Below are 23,126 nucleotides of genomic sequence, written 5' to 3'. Positions count from 1 at the left end.
GACTGCAGCCGCTACATCCTCCCTCTCCTCACACAAGCAGATGGCAAAGCAGATGATCCTCGCTCGTCTCACTCATGACCATCCATATTTATTTCATGGTGGCTGGCCCACAGTCTCTCTCCCCCCCCCCACCCCCCACCCCCCGCCAATCGCTTCTCCATGAGTGCCTTGGCAGGAGGAGGGCTGCCGATGCGCACAAGTGTTTGGGAAACAAAACGGGCGTGAAGAAAAGGGCAAGAGAAAGCGTGCGTGCGCACGCGCGAGAGAGAGAGAGAGAGAGAGAGAGAGAGAGAGAGAGAGAGAGAGAGAGAGAGAGAGAGAGAGAGAGAGAGAGAGAGAGAGAGAGAGAGAACAAAAGTGCGAGACCGAGAGATGGGAACTATAAAGGAAAACAATGGGCCTGTCCAATGGTCGCCCATCACAGTTGTTAAATAACTTCACATTGATCAAAGAAAGCAGCAAATCCATGTGTTGTTCTGAGATACTGCTCATGACTTAGGCCCTGGTCGATGCCGTCCGACGTGATTTATTCGGCTTCCTGGAGTGCCAATAAATGAGGGCTCTGATTGGTCCAGCAGAAGACCGGCCTGGATTGGCTCACGTTTCGACTGCCTTTGATCTGGGTCTACTTAGTGAGGAAATGAGCAGCCCAGCTTTAGACAAATTCTCACAGAGAGACTCATACATTAAGGCCACGTCGTTCTGGAACAGAGCCAGAGCTAAAAGGCCCAAATTGGTGGGCACCGATGCCGTTTAATGGAAGTCAGCATGACAAGAAGCCATTTTTAAATCCGGTAAACGCAGATACGGATGGCGTTGACGCGAAGTAGCTTTTGCTGAGAGGGATGAATAAAAGTTGTACATCCTTTCTTTCTTTCTTTTTTTCTCTCTGACGTGATAATTCTTTAACACCCTGACATCTTTCCTTTCCATCCACATCTGGACGTCTCCTCTCAGATTTATTCCTCCGCCATCTCGTCTTACCTCAGCATCCCCCGCCCGCCCGCCCCCGCCCCACCCCTCACTCCACTCCTCCCGTCTTATTATGGGATGTCTCAGCACATACTCACCCGATCTGGCAGCCGTCCTGGACCGTGGATGAAATTGAGGTTGATCATAGGAAGTGACACGCGGGGTGTCCCCCGGGGGGGCCAGTGGCTGAGTGAGCAACTCAATTAACAGCAAACCGTCTCAGACAGGGCCAGCCATGCGGCCTTTGTATCTGGGAGCTCCAGGGGGCCGCAGAGTCCGGGGAGCTCAGCTTGTCCCTGCCCGCCCCTCGCTTCACCCTCCCTGGGCTCCGGGTGGACTCGGCCTGGCCTGGGCAGCTCGAGCCGTGGGGCAGGGCGACCCGTGTGCTCCAGTTGTTCTTCTGCCGATGATTCATCGTGTCCAAAGGGGGAGAGCGGCTCATGTGAGACGCGCACGCACGCACACAGATGCGAGCAAGGCAGCTTGGTTCCATTATCAATGGGCCAGCGGCGGGGGCGGTGGGGGGGCAATGAACTTCAACATCCGCCCCGGCCAGCACGATCTCCCCGGAGCCAGCCCAGCCAGACCCAGAGAGGGCTGAGGAAAGTGTTAGTGATAAGGCCTGATAAGACCCATGTAGTCGGGGGAGGGGATGTGGACAGACAGGGGCTGAGGGTCAAAGGACAGATAGGCAGTTTTATCCGTGCCTTGAAAGGGGCCTTGGGTCAAACCAACTGTCATTCTGAGCAGGAGCTTAGAGCGGAGATGTGCTGGTGCCCAAAGGCAGAAGCAAGAGCCACTGAACATTTCCTCGAAACAAATCCAGGATATATATTTCACTTCATACATTTATTATTTAAGAGCAGGGAGAATTTCGTTTTCAATTTCGTTTTTTTCAGCCGTAGGACACAAGGCGGTGTCAAAGCCCGGGAATGGCAGGGCTTTGAGAAACAATACGAGCGTCGATCCGCACGCCTCCAAAACAGACTCCGAAACAACCATCAATCACCCTGACGCGAAGCTGACTGGTGGCTGTCGACTTCTCCCGTCTTTCTCCACAGCCCTCCGCTCCCTCGCTCGCCAACGAACCGCGAGATGAGTCTGACAGCGAAGAGGCCACGCCGGCGCCTATCCGGACGCCTCTTAGTTCTAGCGAGTCCGGTTGCCGTGGCGATTGCAGGGGGCAGGTTGCGGCGCCCTGACCTGCCGTCTCTCCAAAAAGATAATGAGACTCATGGCTCCGTAAACGAATGGCGTGGGTGGCCCAGGTTCAGCTGGTTGCTCCGACATAATGAGCTCGTCTCTAGCTTTAACTGGAAACCACTGGCTCTCCTTTTTATTTCTTTTTTCTTTTTTTTCTTCTTTGCCAGTCAGAAGCGAAACAATTGTGAACACGCAGGAAAAAAACGAGCTCAACAGCGGAAAGGCCTGAAGCTCTATCAAGCCCATCAGTATGTCTGTGGGGTAGCGGGTGCAAACAATGAGACATGTGACACCAGCTGACATTTTGAGGTCAGTGTCATGCGCTCCTCCTTGTCCCTGGGTCCTCGGCCGTCGCGATCGGCCGCACGGGCGGGAGCAGGGACTCTGTGGTCATGTGTCTAATGAAGAGCGACAAAACAATGCAAACAAACAAAGACAACATGTGACGAACAGAGATCTCTTGTGACGGAGCAGAACAGGAGGACCTTGCCTCTCCTCCTCCTCCTTCTGCTGCCTCTCCGCCCGACTATCTCCCTGGCTGCCTGGCGTCATGACCAGCCTCTGGCCCCTGGGGGCCTCGGGTCCTGCTGCTGAGCAGACAGAGAAGGTAGACAGGACTTTGGTCATCAGAAGTGTCATCTTCCCAGAGTGGGCAGGGAACAGAGGTGGCCGAGGGAGACAGTTGTTGCCGCAAAGTATTCTGCGACGGGTGAGGAAAAGGGAGGGAGTGCGTGCGTGCGTGTGGCAAGTGCGTGCGTTTGTGTTTGTGTGTGTACATCACACGCGTGTGCCTGTGTGTGTACCGCATGTGTGCGTACCGTATATGTATGTATGTATGCGTGTGTACAGTGTGTGTGACATACAGTTAGGTCCATAAGTATTTGGACATTGACACAATTTTCATCATGTTGGCTCTGTATACCACCACAATGGATTTGAAATGAAACAATCAAGATGTGCTTTAAGTGCAGACTTTCATCTTTAATTTCAGGGTATTTACATCCAAATCAGGTGAACGGTGTAGGAATTACAACACATTTTATATGTGCCCCCCCCCTTTTTAAGGGACCAAAAGTAATTGGACAAACTAACATAATCATAAATCTAATTGTCACTTTTAATACTTGGTTGCAAATCCTTTGCAGTCAATGACAGCCTGAAGTCTGGAACCCATAGACATCACCAGACGCTGGGTTTCGTCCCTGGTGATGCTCTGCCAGGCCTCTACTGCAACTGTCTTCAGTTCCTGCTTGTTCTTGGGGCATTTTCCCTTCAGTTTTGTCTTTAGCAAGTGAAATGCATGCTCAATTGGATTTAGGTCAGGTGATTGACTTGGCCATTGCAGAACATTCCACTTCTTTGCCTTAAAAAACTCTTTGGTTGCTTTCGCAGTATGCTTCGGGTCATTGTCCATCTGCACTGTGAAGCGCCGTCCTATGAGTTCTGAAGCATTTGGCTGAATCTGAGCAGATAATATTGCCAGAAACACTTCAGAATTCATCCTACTGCTTTTGTCAGCAGTCACATCATCGATAAATACAAGGGAACCAGTTCCATTGGCAGCCATACATGCCCACGCCATAACACTACCTCCACCATGCTTCACTGATGAGGTGGTATGCTTTGGATCATGAGCAGTTCCTTCCCTTCTCCATACTCTTCTCTTCCCATCATTCTGGTACAAGTTGATCTTGGTCTCATCTGTCCATAGGATGTTGTTCCAGAACTGTACAGGCTCTTTTAGATGTTTTTTGGCAAACTCTAATCTGGTCTTCCTGTTTTTGAGACTCACCAATGGTTTACATCTTGTGGTGAACCCTCTGTATTTACTCTGGTGAAGTCTTCTCTTAATTTTTGACTTTGACACAGATACGCCTACCTCCTGGAGAGTGTTCTTGATCTGGCCAACTGTTGTGAAGGGGTTTTTCTTCACCAGGGAAAGAATTCTTCTGTCATCCACCACAGTTGTTTTCCGTGGTCTTCCGGGTCTTTTGGTGTTGCTGAGCTCACCAGTGCGTTCTTTCTTTTTAAGAATGTACCAAACAGTTGATTGAGCCACACCTAATGTTTTTGCTATCTCTCTGATAGGTTTGTTTTGATTTTTCAGCCTAACGATGGCTTGCTTCACTGATGGTGACAGCTCTTTGGACTTCATATTGAGAGTTGACAGCAACAGATTCCAAACACAAATACCATACTTGAAATGAACTCTAGACCTTTTATCTGCTCCTTGTCAATGAAATAACGAACTCCCATGAGGGAATAACATACACCTGGCCATGGAACAGCTGAGCAGCCAATTGTCCAATTACTTTTGGTCCCTTAAAAAGGGGGGGGCCACATATAAAATGTATTGTAATTCCTACACCGTTCACCTGATTTGGATGTAAATACCCTGAAATTAAAGCTGAAAGTCTGCACTTAAAACACATCTTGATTGTTTCATTTCAAATCCATTGTGGTGGTATACAGAGCCAAAATGATGAAAATTGTGTCAATGTCCAAATACTTATGGACCTAACTGTATGTGTGTGTGGCGGGGGGGCGGCGGGGGGCGGCCGGGGGGGGGGGGGGGGGTGTGATGGTGGACGACAGTGAGGGAAAGGACAGTTGCTCACAGCACAGGGACTTGTCAGGGGCGAGCTCTGTCAAGCATGGACTCTTGTGACAGCGTTGTCACACTCCTGGTGGGCTGCCATCTCCCCTACCATGGTTAAGATTACAATGATTGTCTTCACTGCTTGGACCAGGCATCTAGACCTCAGACAGACAGACAGACAGCAGATTCCCTTCACAGTGGGGATGCGATGCAGGTAGCGACGTCCCCTCCACACGTACAGCCCTGTGACACCAAGCCATCCCCCTTGTGAGTTATCGGTAGGTGAGGTTGTTTTCAAGGCTTCAAGTCCAGTCATCCATGCAAGAACTGTTGGTATAACTGCAGGGACAAAATGATAGACTGGCTCACCTCAGGGAAGCTCAAGCCAACCTAGAAACAAACCTTTTGAAGCTTTTCCGGGAACCATATTTTACATCTTAACTTTATTGTGTGTCAACAAAGAGTCAGGGCTATTTGATGGGGTGTTACATTGTAATACGGCCCTAGCACTCATAACAAAGAGACCAGGGCACCTGTAACTGATGAGTAGAGACTTGAACCCCCTCTTTGAGGACGCCCAACCATTTGAATTCCAGAGACCCCTTTGTATCTCTACCATATCGTTCCGCAATTAGCAGTGGGAACAGGTGTAAACTTGGCCCGGTGGCATGAATACCGAAGCTGCTCTTCCTCCTGCTCAGGGTGGGGCCCCCCAGGGCCCGCGTTCGGGATCGGGCACAGATCTCCAGCCCGGCCCCCGGCAGCTCTCAAGCAGGCCCATAATGACGGCTCCCTCGGCGGCGCTCTGATTCCATCTGGGGCTTTGATGTGACCGCTAATGGCTGCTGACAGACAGGGCCAGCCACGGAGAGCCTCTCTTGCTCTCTCATCAGAGAGAAACTCATTGTGTTTTCCCGGCCCCTCCAAGGCCCACCACCGGCTTAAGGGGAGGACTGATTTAATCTGACCCTTGCGGGAGTCGCGACTAAATCCACATTAGCCAGTCTGGGATTAACAAGAAAGATGGATAGGGGCCTTGAACTTGTTAAAGTGATCCCATAGAGAAGGAATGGGATTCTCCCGAGATCTAAGAGGAACTACTTCCTCGGTGTACTCGTCTTCCATCTCGAATTCCTGTTTATTCTCCTGGCCCATCCCTCTGTCTCTCCATCTCTGTCCCTTTCCTGTGTAAAGCCCATGATGGCTCCGCTGCATGTCCCATGGGCAAACGAAGACTACGCCATGTTCATTTCTCAAACATGCAAACTGATGTTTAGGGACGCTCAGCATCTGTCCCCATGGGTTACGTTTCCTGTCGCGCACACGTGGACAGAACGCGCGCACGCACACTCGTACACAGCCACCCCGAGCTGCTCCTACACGGCCTCCTGAGGAGTCCTGCATCTCACTCCCCAACCTTGAGGCGCACGCCGACCAGCGGACCGTCATGTTTGCCGTGCGGCACTCGCAACAGGTTTGTCTCCTCGTCTTGACCCGTCAGTGCACATCCGGTTAACAGGTTGGTCTCCTCGTCTTGACCCGTCAGTGCACATCCGGTTAACAGGTTTGTCTCCTCGTCTTGACCCGTCAGTGCACATCCGGTTAACAGGTTTGTCTCCTCGTCTTGACCCGTCAGTGCACATCCAGTTAACAGGTTTGTCTCCTCGTCTTGACCCGTCAGTGCACATCCGGTTAACAGGTTGGTCTCCTCGTCTTGACCCGTCAGTGCACATCCGGTTAACAGGTTTGTCTCCTCGTCTTGACCCGTCAGTGCACATCCGGTTAACAGGTTTGTCTCCTCGTCTTGACCCGTCAGTGCACATCCAGTTAACAGGTTTGTCTCCTCGTCTTGACCCGTCAGTGCACATCCAGTTAACAGGTTTGGGCGGCGTCAGCCCAGGAGCGCACTAATCAATCCTATTTCACTTTGAGCACGGAGGGCTAAACCCAACACACCTTGCCCCCTGCCCCCCTCCCTTCATCCCTCCTTTCATTCCTCCCACCATACCTCCCTCACTCAGTTTCCTTCTCTGTTTTCAGTCTCAGGGGCAAACAGAGCTGCCCAATGTGTTCACATTGGGAGCCCTCACACACACAGCGCCGCACAGACTCAGGACAACAATGGCCGTGTTTCGGTGCATGTGGACCACGATAAAGTATAGCCTCAACAAAATTACCTTGAGGTCGTTTTGGGGCCAGTAATGACTGTGTGGAAAGGATTTCTGTAAAATAAAATATTTAAAAGCTTCCAATTGTGCCAAGCAGTGAGAAAACTCAAGATAGGGAGAGGTAAGCGCTTTAAGGGAATACCGGTTGTTCATCTGGGTTGCACCTAACTGTGAGGGGCCAAACTTTGTTTAGGAATTTGTTTCACAGTAAATGGGGTTAGCGACAGAAAGCAAACCCACCATCATATCTGCAAGCGTAAGCCACTTAGAATAGCTTTGATGTATTCACAGATACATTTCCCAAACCCCCCAGCCTTAAGGCATCCGCTGGGCTAACTGATGTAAATCAGATTCAATGCAACTGGTCAACAATCACTTATTCCCGTCACGGACCTTTCATGTGAAAATCTGCAAAACCAATCTATTTTGCTTTCAAAGTAGGTCTTTTTTCCTTTTAATTCATAGGGGCACTTAATTTGAGCAAGAACCTTTTTAATACAATACACATTATCTGGAACGGTTGTACCCTTGAGCAATGCAGTCTACTTTACCTGCATTCCACTGATACAAAACTGAGCTGTGCAAATGGGTTCCAGAGTATGTGAGTCACTTGGGGTGAATGTCAGAAGCAACCGTGAAGCCGTGAAATAATAATACTCATATTTAGGTCGGAACTTGCTTCACTTTCATCAACAGGAGGAATGAGCTTACTGCAGTATGCCCCTGAACCAGATGTAAACAGGGTACTGAAAGGTTATGTTAGTATGTTATACCTCCTACAACTAGCGCTAATGACATATGAATTGAGAATATTTTAGGTTAGGGTTAACACATGGTAAGGGTGGGGGTTAATTTTTGTACAATCTTTTTTTGTTAACATTTTTTATTTCTGCTAAATTTGGTGTGGTGTTGCCTCTGTGAAGCATCTTGATCTCGGGTAGCGACCATGCCAAACTAAACACACAGAACAAAGTAGATTTCCTGGCTACATGGCATTTTCATGCAACTTTGCAAAGAATGGAACGAATGGAGAGCCAAATTGGCAAATGTGGTAAACCAACCCTTTATAGTCAGTTCTTTAGCCATTGGTGTGGGACATACATACCTTAGGTATTTCGCGCTGTGAAATGTAATTAAGCCACTGACATAAGTGGGGCTTCTCCCTGTGGAGTTAGCGATATGCTAACTGCGAAGATGCTTCGTTCGTTCTCTGTCGCTACCTCAGTGCTGAATCACGGTCCCAAGGAAATGCCGGAGAGAGTGAGGACTTGTTGCTAGGTGAAAAAAAAAGAACAAAGTCTTGGACAGGATGAGAAATGTTGCCAGGAAGGACTGGAAGGAAGTTGGTAGCTAGAGCCAGTGACTGGCTAATAATAGGGGGCGATAAGAGAGCATGAACATAAACAAGGCAGGATGTGACGCCCAAACAACGTGCTATTTATCGAAGCCTACTTTACAATAACCTACATTTGTCCTTTCGTTGCCCAGCCTGCTTAAGGGCCTGCACCAGTTTTAACGCTCATAGCAACTTTTTGTGGTTGGGACAAACATTACCTTTTGATCTAGTTCGACTTGCATAGGATTTCAGTTTAAAAGCGGTTTGTATTAGAAATTGGTAGGACAATATGTCATTTAGGTCAATTTCCTTGCAAACAATACAATATTATTGCAGTCACAATTTGTATTCTCAAACAAATATACTGCAGACAAAGGAGACCTCCTTTTTTCTGTTGAGGTGTTTTTCGCTATTCAACAATGGATTTAAACCAAATCCCTCATCTTGACTTTGATCCTCTTGACCTCAGAACAGTCTGCTCCGAGAGACACAATCTGTTCCCTCCTCCACAAGTAGAGGTCAAGGGACCAACAGCAAGCCTACGTGGAGCCTCGCACCTCCTTTTTGAATCAAAACAACCTTTACCTCATCCCCAAACACAATCTGTCGGGCTGCCCTATCACCCAAGACGTCCCCAATAACAGATGCTTGTCTTAGCCCTGGCTATATAGGGACTCAGCCAGACTCCGCCAGAGGAAACGACTCCTCCAGATGTGTAAAGATAAAACAAGGACGACGGTTTCCAACGATTTGGGGTGTGTTTCCTTCCCAACCGACTTGAACTTTCAAAGGTGACTCAACCTGCTTCCCATTCACCACTTACTGTATGATTTCAGCAGGAAACAACAAACTCTGGAGTTCCCGTTTGTTTTCAAACTGTCGAGGTTACGACAGCCATCTTCAAAGGAATGGGACGAGGGTATGGTTCGGGGCCAGTAGATCTGTAATCTGGCGTTGGCTTTCAAAACAACGAGCGGTAGCCAATCATGACCTGTTTTTAGATGAGCGGCAGTGGGATGCTGGGACGGAAAGCAGCCCCTGAACCCTGAGACAGCTGAGGTAAACAGGCCCATCTTTAACTTTGCCTTTCCTTGGCCAGGCTCTACTCCAGTCTTCTGCCTCCACACACTGGGCTCCTTTGTGGCTCTCCTCTCCCTCGACTGGCAGCTGTGTGCTGAGCAATGAGCCGTACAGGCACGCATTTGGCCATTTTGGAAGAGATGGAACAAACAGAGGGTTACCTCCCCCCCCACCCTCTCTCTCTCTCTCTCTCTGTCTCTCTTCTCCTCTGTGTTCTGTCCATCTCTGGGTTCGCACAAATCTGGGATGTCACCTGTTGAGTTGCCCCGGCGCTGCCAAGGAGGGTTGTTGATTGGCCGGGGTGTGTGCTTGCATCATTTTCCTGTCGTCCAAACAGTCTGCTCTGTCTCTCTCAGAGGAGCAGCTAATGAACAGGAGCCAGAGGAGAGGAGGAGAGAGGGGGCGAGGAGAGGGAGGATGGGGGAGGGTGGGCGAGGATGAGGGGGGGGGGGGGTTAGGCAAAACAACAGTCAGTCAAGGAATAAAGGGATAGCGACTAAACCACATGGATTTCCTATCCGCTATGTTTTACCATTTAGTCTCGGCTCTGAAGAGTGCAATCAGATTCGTGTTTCTAGTGCGTGCAGTTATGATAATAATGGTGAATAAGTAACATACATGTTTATGCCTTAACCGGATAGAAAGTAGTATTGATTTGAACCGTATTGGGCATTAGCTTTCATATTCTTGCAATGTAGGCCTGGGAAATGAATGCAATATTTATGTTCGCCTTGAATGCATAAGGATGGAATTAAGCGTGGAGGTGTATTGAATAAGCACCTTTAAGCTGTTCCATATGTCACAATCCAAATCATGTCATCTCCACTTATCCTAACACTCTGTGAATTGCATCCAGACAGTAAATATCTGAGCTGCCGGGGTTGTTTTGCAGGTTTTTTCAGGGTATAGGATCGCGAGTCTCAGATCTCCTCGACCTCCCAGCTAGTTGCTCCGCCTGCATTACACAAACCCACAGTGACAGCTACCTTTTGCGCCGAGACGACTTGACAAATAAGTGATGACCGCTCACATTTTTAATTTAGGAGACTGATGAAAAATTGACCATAGCAACGCGAGACCTTGATTTAAAACATCCTACCAACCGCCCACCCCGTCTTTACTCCGTCTCCCACCTTCCTGACACTCCCTCGCCTCTCTTCGGCTCCCTCCATCCTCTCCTCTGCTTTCCCTCTCTCTGTCCTCTCACTTTCCCACCACTGCAGACTGTTATTATGCCTCTCACAGAACTGGCTAGTGCCCGCCAGCCAAACTTAACCGACAATGAGGAGAGGGAACAAGGGCTTTGGGTCGGCTCCCAGTCACCGAACGACTGAATAAAGGAGAAGGTGCTTCCCTCTTTAACCCCCCCCCCCCCCCCCCTCGGTAATTTTGGGGCCACTTCCATTACCTCCGTCATCCCCCACTCAACATAATAACTCCTGAAAGGTAGCTAACTATTAATAGAGTTCACACAGCTCGGCAGTCATATGGATTGCCCTGCAGCGCTGTGACTAAGTAGAACTGATGTCTCCCGTGACATGCGCTCGTGTCGCTGTCACCGGGGACGTGCAGACACCACGCATACATTACGGACCGGCCTGTTTCCTACCCCCCCCCCCCCTCCCCCCCTCCCCCCCTCTCTGGATGCCACCACAGCTGTCCCAAAGTGAATCCCGAATGAGAGGATCTGTCAGGTTTTATTTTCCGCCGGCTCTGATTTGGCGCTGCTGTTCTGCAGATGGGCAGGGTGGGAGCTCGCGTCCGAGAGCTGGGAGAACTGCAGCTTCTGGTGGACCTGCCTCAGGGCCCGGTCCTGGAGGCTGACTCGGGCTTCTCACGCTTGACCACAGAGAGCGGCCGGTGGGGGCCCGGGCCTGGATCGTGTTTTCTTTCTTTCCTCCTGCTTCTCCTCTAAAAACAACCGGCCTCTCTCATTCCTCAAAAAAACCCTCCTTGTTTTTGTTGCAGGGGCCTTAACAACAAATCCACGCTCATATTCCCCTTCAGCCAGCTGTTCTTCGTTCATTTCTTCTTTTTTCTTCACGTCGCCGCCGGCGCAGCTGCGTACGTAAATAATCCACGATCTCTGTTCCGCTGGATGGCTGGATGTGGGCATATTGTGTGACTGAGTAAGCGAGCGCTCTCTCCTCCCGCGTCCCGAGCGAGGGGCCTGCGTTCGAGCGACGCCACTTCTCGTCGGGGGCCCCCGCGGCGACAGCGCCACGGGCCCTCGGCCCGGGCCGTCTAACGGGAGGCGGAAGGGTGACACCCGAACCCTGGACTGCGCCCCCGACCGGTTCCAGGTCAGGCAGGATATGCTGCCGCCGCCGAGCCCAGCCAAGCCGCCTCTGTACGACTCCCAGCCCCCTGCAGCACCGCCCTTCTCCTCCATCTCCTCCACCGGCCCCGAGAAAGACTGACAGCCGACCCGACAGAAGCGTGTGGGCAAGTAGACCAGAACAAAAACAAAACTGGAGTCAGAGAGAGAGACGGGCAAAGAGGAGAGACCCTAATAATGGCCAGACTGTGGCTTGACATGCTATGGAAAGTGACAGCGGACGAGTCATCCATTATTTATAGCAGCGCAACGCTGGGGTTATTTCTTTTTTTCAGCAGCGTGAGCTGTGAGGGATCGTGGCACAAAACAAGCAGCCAGTCACGGCCCATTCCCATGACTGTCAGGCAGCAGGCAGAGCTGGGAGGAGGGGCGGGTTTGAACCGGGGCTGAGCCGGGCCGGGCCTGTTCGGGTCTGGACACTGGGCCGGAGAGACACCTCTGACCCTGTGCTTCTAGCAACAATTAGTCTGATTTGACAGTAGACACCAGGATTGCAGCCTCCGTGCCAATTCATTGATATTCATCAGGTTTAGTGCAACAGTACCTATACAGTATGGGAAAGGCTGACACAGCACTTTTATTGAATTGCTTTTACATCTGTAAAGTGGTGCTTTAAATTGCTGCGAAGCTGAAATTGTACAGATTGGATGGATGTACAAAGCTTACATGTTTCAGCAGCTATGGTACCTAGAACTAGTTAATGGATTATCTAGAACAGTTAAAAATTCAGTTTGAGAAATGGTCCAAATTAACTGGTACTGTAAAATGTTTGGCAGCATTGCTAGTTCTGCAGTTTTTTATTATTATTTATTTATGTTTTATGTTTTACTTTAATTTATTGAGTTGATTTAATCTCTTAAACAGACCCTAAATCTTGATAAGCATGTGTTCCAAATGCCATAATTACAGATTAATATATATCATCTCTTGTTTGACACAACTCAATTATTATTTAATAATAATTAAGCAATAATTATTATGATATAGCCCATTACATCTTAATCCACAATATCAATAAGTATCAATTACCTTTTTTTATGTGTTACAGCAGATCATTTTGCGATTACCAGCGTGCGGAGTGCAGGAGCAATATCTAGTCTGATAATCATCAGCTGGTGATGGAGCCAGCAATCAATTGATACATTTATCAGTGAGTGTCAGAAATGCTGATGTGAGGATGAGGCTGCTGGGGCTTAATCTATTCCTATAGATCAGACTAACTGTTCGATAGCTCGGTCAGAACAACTGGATCCTCGTCATTGTGAGGAATATTTAATGGAGTTGAGAAAACATTTGTGTGCCTGGGAGGAGATTAGCGCTGGCATGTCAACGAGCGTGGAGAAGGGTGTTGCTTGACAGGAATTCACGTCGTCGCCAACACACAGAACCGAGGAGAAGTCCTTTCCTGAATAATTCTGTTATCACACACCGCAGTCCGGCATTCAGTCTTTTTTTCTATGAGTTCAAGTTTATTCTAAGAGGTAGATCTGAATGCATTTGTATGCAGCATCCTGACCTATTCAGAGACAACGCATCAAGTATAAGTCATGCATTGGCCACTTTGCTGTCTGGGTTTTTTTCAATGAAGACATGGCAACTGGTGATGTCATGTAATGGCTGTTTGTGTGTGATGGGGGGGGGGGGGGCGTTATTGATCGGACACTACCTTGTAAGCCGTTTCTCAGCGTGTCACAGCTCGGGTCCCTGACAGTCCCTGCAACAGTATATGGCCATCAGGGTTACCGGGGCTAAGAATATATGGCATCAAACTCCCAGAATCCTCCTGCACGCCTGCCGAGAGTTCGTCTATCACAGTCTCCTTTCCGTAATCCACACGGCCTCCCAGGCGCAGGCTGAACCAGAAGCCTCGACCCGCCCTTGACCCCTGAGGAACAGAATCCCCAAACCACATCCCGAGAGCGACTTTCATTTCAGCAAGAACAGGTTCCCTGGGTGGGCAGAGGCATGCGGCTGATACCGCAGTCCTTCTGGAAATAGGCCCTTTACGGGTTCACGTTGGGCTTTAATGGCTCGCGTCTTCCGCTCGTCAATCAAACCCGGAGAAAATGCCTCATCGCGGATTTCGGCCCAGTGCCGCGGCCTGACGTCGTGCTCTTGGAATGAGCGTCGGTGGCGGGTTTTGAGTTGTTTGCATGCCTGGTGGATGGATACCACTGGCAAGCACGGTCCGCCCGCCCCAAGGTATAAGTCTGTCTGAGTTATGAGCGTGTAGGAGTATTCAGAGTTATAGTTGACACAGATCAGCACTGCGCTCAATATCACAATTACTGTAAGAGCTGTTGTAATGTTCTTCGTATGGTTGCAATAGAAGACCTGGACCTGGAAGGAACAAAGCAATGTGGCTCTGACACAAAGTGCAGTTTGTGCTTTATTGCAGTGAGCTGCCAACCTCAGAATGTCTGAAACGTTCTTTGTTATCTAAAGTGATTCCGAATGGGTAGTGAGACACTAATACGCTTTGGATATTTTTATGGAAATGTGTGAGTTTTGTCTCGAAATCTGACAGTGTTTTGAGAAGAAACAAAACTCACATTCCTCAAATGTTTTCATAACTTGAGTCTATATTTTTTTTTTTTATCTGTCTTTCCTGCAGTGGATAATGAGCTTGATTTATACAGTTTAATATTCATTCAGACTAAACACATGGTTTATGTCAGGAAGACAAAATATTCTAATTCCGCTTTTACTTTGCATTGGGTTATAGATCAGACGGGGGAGAGAGAGCTTCAGTGCTGGTTGCAAGGCCTACCGCCATGTTCACCAGGGTTGAAGAGTCTCTTTTTTAATTGACCCCAGGTCAAGTAGAGGAGTGAGATAATATTTTGTTAAATTATTCTCATATCCCCAAGAATCCTATTTCCATAGCTTCACTTCATGCGTTATTTATAACCCTTCTTACAATTACCATGCAAATGACGTCTTAACTGTCACCCCTTTTCTCCCGTTGAACAGTTTAGTAAATATCAAACTGCATTCATTATTAATAAACCCTGCCGAAAAGACTCTTTTTTTATACATAAATTATTCACTCTCTCAAAGGCTTAGGGAATAAGGGTGCCCCGCATCTCATACTACGAAGGCCAGCATAATGAACAGAATTGCATTGACTGATTTCACAACATACGTCTTCTGATTCTAGAAAAAACGTCAGCCCGTTCTAAAACCGGCCTTCCGTACATCTGTGCTGCGTCAGCCCTTCTAGAACACTCCTCCTCCCCTTCTGTCTGACTCAATTCAATCCCAGCACATCACCAGGTGACAGACTTCACACAATAGTTGTTGACGTTTATTATGAGGGCACAACTGGTGTGAACACCCCCGCAGTTTTAGTGTCCTCCGTAACCCCCCCCCTGCCTCTTTTACTCACTTATTAACTCACACTCACACGCAAACACACACACTCACACACACTAGGTTAGGATCCACAGCTGTGCAAGCTGTTTCTTCCATCAACATGTGTTTGCTAGCAGGGGACCCTTACGTTTGCATTACAGGCAGGCAATAAACAGTGACTTAGGCCCTAGGGTTTGTGTAACAACTGTTTAGGGAAAACCCTCAAGGTAGAAATGAGCTCTGTGTAATTATTGGGCATGGGAGACCCATTTACAATAGAACTACTAACTCAATGGATGTTTTTTACAGTCAGAATAGACCAGACAACATCCATTGGACATTGATCTCCTATGGTAGACCACACAGAACTCCTGGTTCCTACCTGATGGTCCTGTGGTGTCCTGCTGATCCTGTACCTCCCTGCCCTGTAGCTGACCACTGCCCAAACTGATGAACTCAAACGCAGTGTGGCAAAATGCTCCAAGATCTCTGAATATCTGTCTCACCATCCATTCACCATCCATCCATTCACGTTTATCTCTATTCCTTTGTAATTGTATTCAGCCTATGATATGCACCTCCCTGTATCACTGTATCGGAGATGCTCCTCCCAAAGTCTCATCCAGTTTGTCTGGGAGTATTTCCTGGTGTTCTATGAGGGTTGTTGGTTGGTTATAGATGATGATCTGTGGGCATCAATACCATGTGCCCTCTGTGACAGTGCTTGTAAAAAGGGCTATGCAAATACAATTAGATTTGATATTGGAAACATAACGTGAATTGTTTGCTTCTTGTGTTCCCTCGTGTAGAAATAGCCAGAAATCACATCCACCCACTCTGAAGTTAATTTTGTCATATAGGTTGATATCAAAGAAAATTATATCAGTAAGATATTTGATGATAGACCAGAGTGGTGTGTGGTTTGTGTGTGTGTGTGCATGCACATCAAAGGGCAGTGATTGCTTTGGCCAAATGAATGACTGATTAATCTGTTGACTGATTGAGCCATTAATTTGATTAATCAATGGCCTATTGAATGAATAAACAACTTGAAAGGAACCAAATTAGACTGATGGACTATAGAGCCATTTGGTCTCGAGTCAGGGGTACTGTACAAACCCGGGTGCATAAATCAAGTTGAATGTTTCCATATTGCAAGATGTTCCATTATGATCGTTTTGTTGTTTTTAGTTTATCCTTTTTTTATGTTCATTTGTAAACGGATTAGGATTGTGATGCTCACGGTTTGAATCTACAATAACAATATGGTACGATATCAACTCAGCATGGTTCAACACAGTCTTTGGCCTGTTGTTATCATGTGCAAAAACACTTATTCTGGTGATGGATACATATGTCGCTCTAGATTGTATTTGCTTAATGAAATCGGCTACCCTTTGAATAGCTGTTGTAACCCCCCGCCCCCCTACCCGCAGTGGCTCTCTCCCCTTTTCAACCAATAGCCTGCCACTGGGGGCGGGGGCCTGTGAGCCCCCCTGGCAAGGCTTAGCACTGTTCTGAATGAGAGACGGGAGTTCGCGAGCGCACTACCATATGCCTAAATTCGGTGGATCCTAAACAGATGATTGTCAGTGCGCATTAACCCCACAGCTTGCTAGGGGATACGGAGCGGGTACGTGAGTGTGCGCCACTGAGAACAGTCTGCACAAGGAGAGAGAGAGGGAGAGAGACAGAGAGAGAGAGGGGGAGAGAGAGAGAGAGGCGAGGGTACGAGGAGCAAATGTATCTATTGCTGTGCACTGCCGGAGAGAGGAGCGGAGCGCTGTTCAGCATCACTTGTCCACCCAACAAGAAAGACTGACTGCTAGACTGAAAAGTGGATAACAGCGCGGACCTCATATCAAATTATTTGTGGATTTAGACAGACCGCATTCCGTATTCGATATCAGTTTGTTGTGCGTTACCAACTCAAGAAGAGAGAGCAATCGAAAAAAGGGATGAACGCAGAGGTGCTTTTGGGAAAAAGTTGTCAGTTATGGAGAAATATTCTTAATTGACTGTTTGAGAAAGTATATGGGAGATATCAGCGCAGAGACAGTCGTAATTTCAGAGACATTGCACAGTGCGCTTGAATTTCTAGTCCTGTGATTGCCTGGTGCCGCGGCAGACCCCTACCAGCGAGCGCCAGCTCCGTTTCAACAGTCGCATTGACTGAGCGAAGGATTCTGGTCCCACGGTTTCAGAAACAGCCGAGCTGACGTCTAAAGCTGTCAGAAAATGTTGGCGATTTACTTCTTCATCTGCCTTATTGGAACAGGTAAGAAAACCTTTTGGTTCTTTTTTTTCCGCGTAGTTCTTGTAGCTCTGTTGATAGAAACTCGGGATGCTCCGCGCTCCGTTATGGGCACGCTGCGTCAAACAGTCTAATGCTCAGGGCTGACAGTATAGGGACTGCATTGCCACAGTATAGTTAGTTAAATAGTGAAGTTGTGAAAGACATAGGTTTAAATGGCCTAGATAAATTGATACCTTATTGAAGGCAACTTGAATGGCTTGACCACTGTGGACATGGTCAAGTTGGTGCAAAGGAAGAAGATGTTTGTGTGTGATTTAGTTGCTGATTTTGTTTCATGTTTTTGTTTCGCCATGTGTCGTGCGAGTTGAAGTGGGTGAGTGTGTAGGCTACATGGCATAGTGCAGTGCTTTTAAACGGCGCGGGGCTCCTCTAGGGGCATGCTGCGTTGTTGCCACCGAGTTCTGTGGTTGAATTATCTGTGCAGTTGCGTGTGTGTGATTGATAAAGAGAGCGAGAGAGGGAGAGAGGGAGAGAGTGAGAGAGTGAGAGAGAGAGAGAGAGAGAGAGAGAGAGAGAGAGAGAGAGTTTTATGACTTCATGAATGAATGATTGGTGTCTCTTAAATGTGCTCTACCAGACCATTTGCGTGGCCGCAGGTGTCACCGATCATCATGAGACGAGAGCAGAGGTATAGTGCTCGTTTATGCGAGCACACGCTGAAACGAGCAGCCCTGCTGCAGCCTGTCGTTAGAGCTGTGTTCACCGTGGAGCTCGATATCTCCACACTTCCCCGTCCGGCTCCTTGCCCACGCAGCCTTTAATACAATCTTTTTAATGTTATTACACTCGGTTAAATGCATTAAATTACATGTAGGCGAGGGGACAGGGCCACTATGAATTAGATTTAAAGTTTCAGTTTGAAAGATGGCTGGGATAACCATTGTTGCAAAAGTTGAGATGAGTTCCAGAGACAGTGTTTGCATTTACATTTACATTTAGTCATTTAGCAGACGCTCTTATCCAGAGCGACTTACAGTAAGTACAGGGACATACCCCCCGAGGCAAGTAGGGTGAAGTGCCTTGCCCAAGGAAAGGGTATGATGCGCAGTTCAAAGGTTTTGGGCTTCAAAAACAGGCCTACAGTAATAGACCCACCAAACTCTAACCTATTTCTATGTATGTGTTGGTTTATTTATGTTTCTATGCCTGTTAGCAGTATTTTATCCGTTTGTTATTAACGGTGGCTTTGATTCCTCTGAAGTCTTCAAATCCCTCGGTCCCTGCGATTGAGTAGAGCTTCCTCCAATTAGCATGGCTTAAAGAAAGCGCTGTCGGTCATCGCCCTTGTAAACGATTTAGAAACAAATGTTTATAGGCTGTTAAGCGGGGGTTTTATAGTTTGTCGTTGTTTATTTTCATGAAATGAGAGAATCTTATTGGCACATTTGAAGGCGGCCGTAAGATACAACAGTAGACCTATACACGGCGCCTTTACACTAACGCCCACACTACGAGATAAATCAGACTATATATGAATCCAGTCAGGAGTTAATGAAAATAGAGGGACCTATTCCTCCTCAGAACAAGCCCTCTCCTTGTCGTTTCCAACAATGGCATGGAACCAAAGAACTGACAAGCAATTTCATCAGTGTTGTGAACATCTAGGTCACAAATGGCAAAATCTCACGGCCACAATAGCCATTTGTGTAAAGTCCTAGATGGGCCCTTGGCTTGCACATGTTTTTCTCATCAGTCATGGCGGTGTGCTCAGGCCACTGGAATGACACCAGATCCCGTCCTTGACAGACAGGCAACAGCTGGATAAGGAGGGGGAGTGGTCAGACAGTAGCATTGTCCCCCCCCCCCCCCCCACACACACACACATTCAACAAGTACACACACACATGCAGTGTGTTACTTATTTAGGAACGGTATGAGACTGTCAGCCCCCCCCCCCCCCCCCCCACTCAAAGAAACTTCGGTTTTCTCACAAATACTCCACTTTCTTGATTGCCGTTCATTCATATGGATGTGGCCTTCCAATGCTGTATCCATCTATAATTTGCTTTCTGAGAATGTCCCCTGGCTTCCCAGTGGAATTGGATTCCACCCTGCATCAGTATTCTGAGTAATCTTCACTGAGCTCTTTTTGGAACCTTTAGCTTTGGGTAGCAGAGTCTCCCAGGACCAAGTTCAAAGGCTGGGAGCCGAGATCACACATTCCTTTCCCCTTCTCTCCAGCCCTGTCCCCCACACAGTTCTCTCCCTGGTAAGACACCCCGAAAACCCAGCCCCATCCTCCCTCTGAACTTCCTGTGAAGGGGGGGAGAGAGGGTAAACATGGGAAGGAGAGGGACATCTGTGGGTCTTGGTTGAAGTGCCAGAGACGGTCGACGAACGCAGCTTCGCGCACGCCGACCGCAACAAGCGCCGCGCTAACAGAGTGTATCGGCTCCCGTTTCCCCCGTTAGCGGGCGGTTTGTCCCGCCTCCGAGCGGCCGGGAGGTCTCTCCGGTCGCCGCGGCGGCGGCACGGCCCGGAAGTTGCGTTTGAGGGCCCGGTGCATATTTCATGAGCCGCCACTCTTTGAAATCCTGTGGAGGAGACCGGGTTGGAGAGGAGAGGAGTGAGGCGGAGGAGGGAGGGAGGAGAGAGCGTGGAGTCAGATGCGTACCTACGAGGGCGGTGATCAAGAGGACATGCCAGGGGGAGACGCCGGGGAGACGCCGGGGAGTATCATTCGCCTCTCTCCTTCCTCGTCTACCTCACCTCCCTCTCGCTCTCTCGCCCACAGACGCTCACAATCTCAGAAACTCTGGTGGGGGGGGGGGGGAGGGGGAGACTGAGGAGAAAGGCAGTGAGAGAGCTAGAGAGAGAGACAGAGAGAGGGACAGAGAGCGAGAGAGAGGGAAATTTGGGAGGCGAGAGCCCCAGCCGTTGAGAGGTGTCAGACAGGGCCTCTCAGTTGTGTCGACGCAGCAGAATCTGTCTTGTGCAGAATTCTGCTGCATTATTTAGGAGACGTAGCCATGGCAAAGATATGGATAGTTTTGGCCTACTTTGATTTTTATGGTACGAGTTTTCTAGGCAGTGGGCACACCGCTGGATGTTGTGCTGGAGTAAAGCTCTTGCATTTCTCCTGTGCATTGGGAATGATTCAAGGATGATAACCAATCATTTATTGATGGTGGTCCGATATGTTCGGCTGGACATTTTAGACCTTCACTCCAATGAGGATCCAACGTTTTCTCTCCAGTCAGTCTTTCTTTTGCTCTTGTTTCTCTGCACTTTTACTTTTCGGTGTGAGCAATGAATCATTCAACCGTGCAGACAGACAGACAGACGGACAGACTGAGTGATAGCCAGACACACAGGCAGAGTGACAGAAAGGCCGACACACAGACACAGGCAGACTGCGTTACAGAAAGTGGAAGCACCGATGGCTCACTGTGTCTCCCTCTCCCCAAGACGATACATGCACACCGGCATTGTCTTCCTCTCCTCCCTGACAAACCGGGACACAATGACCCCGGGGGTTTCGGCCCCCCTCCTGCCTCCCTCCTGCTCTCGGACCCCCCCCCCCCCCCCCATCCACCTAGCTGTGTGTGGGAGTCCAGAAACTGCAGGGAGAACACAAACAATGGAGCTTGGTGAAGCAGCAGCTCTCCAATCAGCTTTGCCATGCGGGTAAACACAGATAAAGAACTTGGCGTAGCGTCCAGAGGCCTTGTTATCTGCGGTTAGCAACTTCACTGGACGTGTTTGATGGCACGGCTCAACACAGGAGCCTAGTGTGTGTCCAGACAGGATACTGTGGCGGGCACTCAGCCACTTACCTCCACGTCTTTATCTCTCTCTTCCGTCCTTCGCTTGCACCCGCCCTCTCTCTCTCCCTCTCTCTCGATCCTCCTTCAGTTATCCCCTGAACATCCTCCTCCCTCCTTCCACCCACCCCAGCTTCCTCTCTCTCTCTCTCTCTCTCTCTCTCTCTCTCTCTCTCTCTCTCTCTCTCTCTCTCTCTCTCTCTCTCTCTCTCTCTCTCTCTCTCTCTCTCTCTCTCTCTCTCTCTCTCTCTCTCTCTCTCTTTCTCTTTCTCTCTCTCTCTCTCTCTCTCTTTCCTTTCTCCTTGTGTGTGTCTTTTTGCATCCTCCCCTCCTCATCCTTCAGGCAAGCAGAGGATCCTGGCAGGAAATGACAACTAGAGGGACAATATGGAGGAACAGTGTCAGCTTCCTGCCTGCGCCCGCGGAACCCTCCTCCCCCCTCCCCTCAGCCCCTTCACCTCTCGACCTCTCCTTCTCCTCCACACCCTCGCCTCTCCTTCTCCTCCACACCCTCGCCTCTCCTTCTCCTCCACACCCTCGCCTCTCCTTCTCCTCCACACCCTCGCCTCTCCTTCTCCTCCACACCCTCGCCTCTCCTTCTCCTCCACACCCTCGCCTCTCCTTCTCCACCACACCCTCGCCTCTCCTTCTCCACCACACCCTCGCCTCTCCTTCTCCACCACACCCTCGCTTCTCCTTCTCCTCCACACCCTCGCCTCTCCTTCTCCACCACACCCTCGCTTCTCCTTCTCCACCACACCCTCGCCTCTCCTTCTCTCCACATCTTCACCTCTCCACCTTCCCGCCTCCCCACTTTTCGACCCTCCAACCGTCACTTCACCTCTCCACCCCAGCTGAAGGATCGCAGCCTTCAGCCCCCCCTCCCCCTCCCCTCCCCTCCCAGCCTGTGGGAGCATGGTGGGGGTTAGAACATGTTTACCCTCCAATTCCCCCTCCTTCAAACACAGGGAAGGGAGAGGTTAATTCTGTGCAAATCATTAAAAAAAGCGCCCTGAGGGAGAGTGCTCCGTTTAAGTGGTACCAGCTATTTTAAGAACGACTGGGGTTGCAATTTTTTTTTCTTCTCCCTCCCAAAATGCAATTGTCACCTCCTCCCAGAGAGATGTATCACCATTTGGCCAGACCTGAAGATAAGACACCCACATAGCGACGAACAAGCTCCCTCCATAGTAGACCACACATTCGTTTTTATTTTCCAATCAATTCCTGCCCTTCTAGACAAGAATTTCATATCTCCTGCTGAGACGGAGAAAGCAACAAATTGAAATGTATCTTTGGCGTCGCAGGGATATCTGGGCCTGTGTTATCTCTAACCCTGTTCCTCAGCCTTGTATTAAAGATAAACCTGTTAGTGCTACATTCTGACAACCCCCAAAAGAGACAGGGAGCAACCCATTCACTCATGAATCCCATTATTTTATTTATTTTATTATTTCATTCCACTCCCTTGCCTCTCCTCCATGTCAATGAGTCCACTGGAGAAGAAGATCTTAAATACCAAGTGGCTGTTTTGTATATTGGGGGGGGGGGTTATTGCATGTGCACAACTACAAGTGACTCATAGGAGCTGAACAAAGCAACGCCTTAAACGATGTCACACACACACACACACACACACACAGATCGGGGTCAAGGGCATGCATCGGTGCAGTGGACGATGAGCTGAGATGAGTGTTTTGCCGTCTTTGGGGCGATGTGGCCTTTATGGAGCGATTAGTCAAAGCCTGACTGTCTAATTAGAAAGAAAGTCCAGCTCCTACTCTCTTAGGACATGACATGTCCTCGTTCAACCAAGGGGAGAGCGCACTCAAGGAAACGGGGAAGGAAGGGGAGGTGTTGCTGTCAGAGGGTGGAGCGGTGCGTGCCACCGGGGAAGGAAAACTTCCAGGTCTCCCCGGGACTCAGGTCCCCCTCCTCCATCATCTTCCATTCATCTTCCCTTCCCTTCTTCCTGCCCGTTCAACTGCCTGGAAC

The 23,126-nt window shown here is 49.1% G+C and overlaps 1 protein-coding gene across 4 annotated transcripts in view; it reads left to right on the top strand.

The window, feature by feature from the left end:
* The first annotated feature begins 16,632 nt into the window (after window positions 1–16,632).
* kirrel3l (kirre like nephrin family adhesion molecule 3, like) overlaps window positions 16,633–23,126 on the top strand; it is a 39,236-nt gene continuing 32,742 nt past the window's right edge. For all 4 annotated transcript variants that reach the window (XM_062466657.1, XM_062466655.1, XM_062466656.1 and 1 more), the window contains exon 1: window positions 16,633–17,328. In XM_062466657.1, coding sequence (XP_062322641.1) covers window positions 17,289–17,328 — 40 coding nt within the window. In that variant the 5' untranslated portion in view covers window positions 16,633–17,288. The remainder of the gene's footprint in view (window positions 17,329–23,126) is intronic.

Source organism: Osmerus eperlanus, chromosome 7 (assembly GCF_963692335.1).
Source record: "Osmerus eperlanus chromosome 7, fOsmEpe2.1, whole genome shotgun sequence".
Taxonomy (NCBI): domain Eukaryota; kingdom Metazoa; phylum Chordata; class Actinopteri; order Osmeriformes; family Osmeridae; genus Osmerus; species Osmerus eperlanus.
The sequence above is the reverse complement of the archived record's forward strand: the minus strand, read 5'-3'. Positions and strand labels throughout refer to the sequence as shown.